This window comes from Cervus canadensis, chromosome 11 (genome assembly GCF_019320065.1).
Source record: "Cervus canadensis isolate Bull #8, Minnesota chromosome 11, ASM1932006v1, whole genome shotgun sequence".
Lineage (NCBI taxonomy): Eukaryota > Metazoa > Chordata > Mammalia > Artiodactyla > Cervidae > Cervus > Cervus canadensis.
In genome coordinates, this window is record NC_057396.1 from 43,158,467 (window position 1) to 43,161,257 (window position 2,791).

The 2,791-nt window shown below is 42.5% G+C and overlaps 1 protein-coding gene across 1 annotated transcript; it reads left to right on the top strand.

Annotated features, from left to right (window-relative positions):
- The first annotated feature begins 484 nt into the window (after positions 1–484).
- On the top strand, positions 485–1,944 carry LOC122449889 (olfactory receptor 52B2). Its single transcript, XM_043481945.1, has one exon. It carries the CDS (start codon positions 678–680, stop codon positions 1,644–1,646), a length of 969 nt encoding a protein of 322 aa, XP_043337880.1. The 5' UTR covers positions 485–677; the 3' UTR covers positions 1,647–1,944.
- The last annotated feature ends 847 nt before the right edge of the window (positions 1,945–2,791 follow it).

Sequence of the window (2,791 nt, forward strand, 5' to 3'; positions counted from 1 at the left end):
ATGAAGGAATATATTTTTCAGACTCCTGGTTTGCCACTTGCTGCTCCATTTCCATGAGTGCCAGGATATTAGGCAAATTTCATGTGAAATGTTCAAAGTAATAGCCAGATAAGTTTAATGTGATTAAATATAATCAAGTTAAATATAGTTTAGCTAATAGGTGTTCAGGAAGGAAATGTATTGTTATGAACATGGGCCATTACAAAGTGATATGTTTTAAGAAAGTATTTTAAGGTTAAAATTTGAGTAAGCAGAGAGGAAAGGGAAAGGAAATTCAGGTTAACACAGAAGGAACAAAATCTTGTGGGAAGAAAAAAGTACAACACAGGTAAGAGGGCAAATGCTGCTTGGGTGGAAATGGTAGAATGAGGTCAGAAATGTAGGATGGGACCAAAGTTTGGGAGCAGAGTGGCTGGATGCAGGGTGAAACCTCTATTAATTCTTGAAGAGTGATAGCCACAGAAGCTCTCCCTGCAAATCAAGCACCAAGGGTCAGAAGTCATTTCTACACAAAACTGAGCCTTGCCTAGGAGAACATTCCCCTGCAGAGTCCCATGGTTCAGAAACCAATGCTATCTTTTGTGATCTCTGTATGTACTCAGAGGTGCTTTCTGTTCTTATGCCTTTCAGCAGACTCATCTGCTTCTGTCATTATAGAGATGATCCTATAGTACATCATGACTCACACCAACTTCACCATCTTCCACCCTGCAGTTTTCGTCCTTCTGGGCATCCCTGAGTTGGAAGCTTATCATGTTTGGCTGTCAATACCCTTCTGCCTCATGTATATCACTGCAGTTCTGGGCAACAGTATCCTGATAATGGTCATCATCACAGAACGTAACCTTCATGAGCCCATGTACTTCTTCCTCTCCATGCTGGCCATCACGGACATCCTGCTGTCCACCACTACTGTCCCCAAGGCCCTAGCCATCTTTTGGCTCCATGCTCATGACATTGCCTTTGATGCCTGTGTCACCCAAGTTTTCTTTGTCCACATGATGTTTGTGGGGGAGTCAGCCATCCTATTAGCCATGGCCTTTGACCGGTTTGTGGCCATCTGTATCCCCCTGCATTACAAGACAATGCTAACATGGCCTGTGGTGGGAAGGATTGCTGTGGCCATTGTCACTCGAAGTTTCTGTATCATCTTTCCGGTGATCTTCTTGTTGAATCGACTGCCTTTCTGCCAGACCAATATCATCCCCCACTCCTATTGTGAGCATATTGGAGTGGCCCGCTTGGCCTGTGCTGACATCACCATTAACATCTGGTACGGCTTCTCAGTGCCCATTGTCATGGTCATCTTGGACGTGATCCTCATTGCGGTGTCGTACTCACTGATCCTCCGAGCAGTCTTTCGTTTGCCCTCCCAGGATGCTCGGCACAAGGCCCTCAGCACCTGTGGTTCCCACCTCTGTGTCATTCTCATGTTTTATGTCCCCTCCTTCTTTACGTTATTGACCCATCGCTTTGGACATAACATACCTCGGCATGTCCATATCCTGCTAGCCAATCTTTATGTGGTGGTGCCACCAATGCTCAACCCCATTGTCTATGGAGTAAAGACTAAGCAGATCCGGGACGGGGTGGTCCACCGGTTCTTTGATATTATGGCTTGGTGCTCTGCTTCCTCTCTGGGCTAATGGCTTCCTTTGAATCCTCACTCCCAGCTTTATCAAGGAAACTAGGTGTGAAGCACAGAGATTTCCTGGACTGAGAGAGCTTTTCCTTCCCTTCCTCTTCCTTTTTCTTCATCTTCCTTCTGGTTTTTCCAGACACTCCAAGCCTCTTTGTACATCTACTGAATCTTGTGCAGATCTCAAAATGTATGTACTGAGTTATTATGGGTTTTTATTTGTACCCCTAATTGATTGTAAACTCTTTGAAATCAGAAGAGTGTGTGTCACTCATATTTGTATGCTCAGTACTTCACAAAATTCCTGGAACATAATAAATGTTTGAAAAATGAATGACAGCACATTTACCTCCTCAAAGTTAGAAAGTGCATCTCTATTATGCACTGAATGATCAGCTAAATTAGTCCACAAACACAGTGATTGTTAAACCGTTTCCTTACAAAGGTAGTTTGGTGTCTTAGAGACAAATAAGCTGCTGACACAGTACAGGTCTTACTTGTCACACATTTGCCATATCTCAGAGACTAGGGAATATCAAGGGTGGAGAAAACAGGGTACTCTTGATATTCTCTTATACTTGGCTTCTGACTAACCTCAATATTAGGAATTACAGCACATTGTTCCTGGCCAGGTTGGCAAAATTGGAGTAGTTTCTTGAAGTTACCGATCTGGACTCTAATTCTTTCATGCTTTTTCAGAAAAGGCCATGTATACTCATTTCCTTATGCACAAACTGTGCTAATGGGTCCCCCATCTCTCTCTCCTTCCTAGAATTCTTGTTTGAGTTTCAGATACATAAAAATCCACCTATCAACTGGGTATCATCTCCAGGATATAGAACTACCATTCATGGTAGCTTTTCTTATTGTTCCTTTTCTTAGAAACTAGATTATGATAATTATATCAACTACATTGAACTGGAAACCCTAGGGAGTTACTCAACCTCTTCCTCTCTAGCCTGCTCCCCAAGAATTGGTTGTTACTGATATTGATTCTACTACTAAATAGATATCTGGGTAGCTTTTGGAGTTGTATCAGGATTCCAGTCCTGTCCCCATCATTTTCCAGCTGTGTGAACTTGTAAAATTTATTCAGTGTTTTTACTCCTCAATTTTTAAGTCTGTAAAATGAGAGTAGAAAGAGAAACCTGT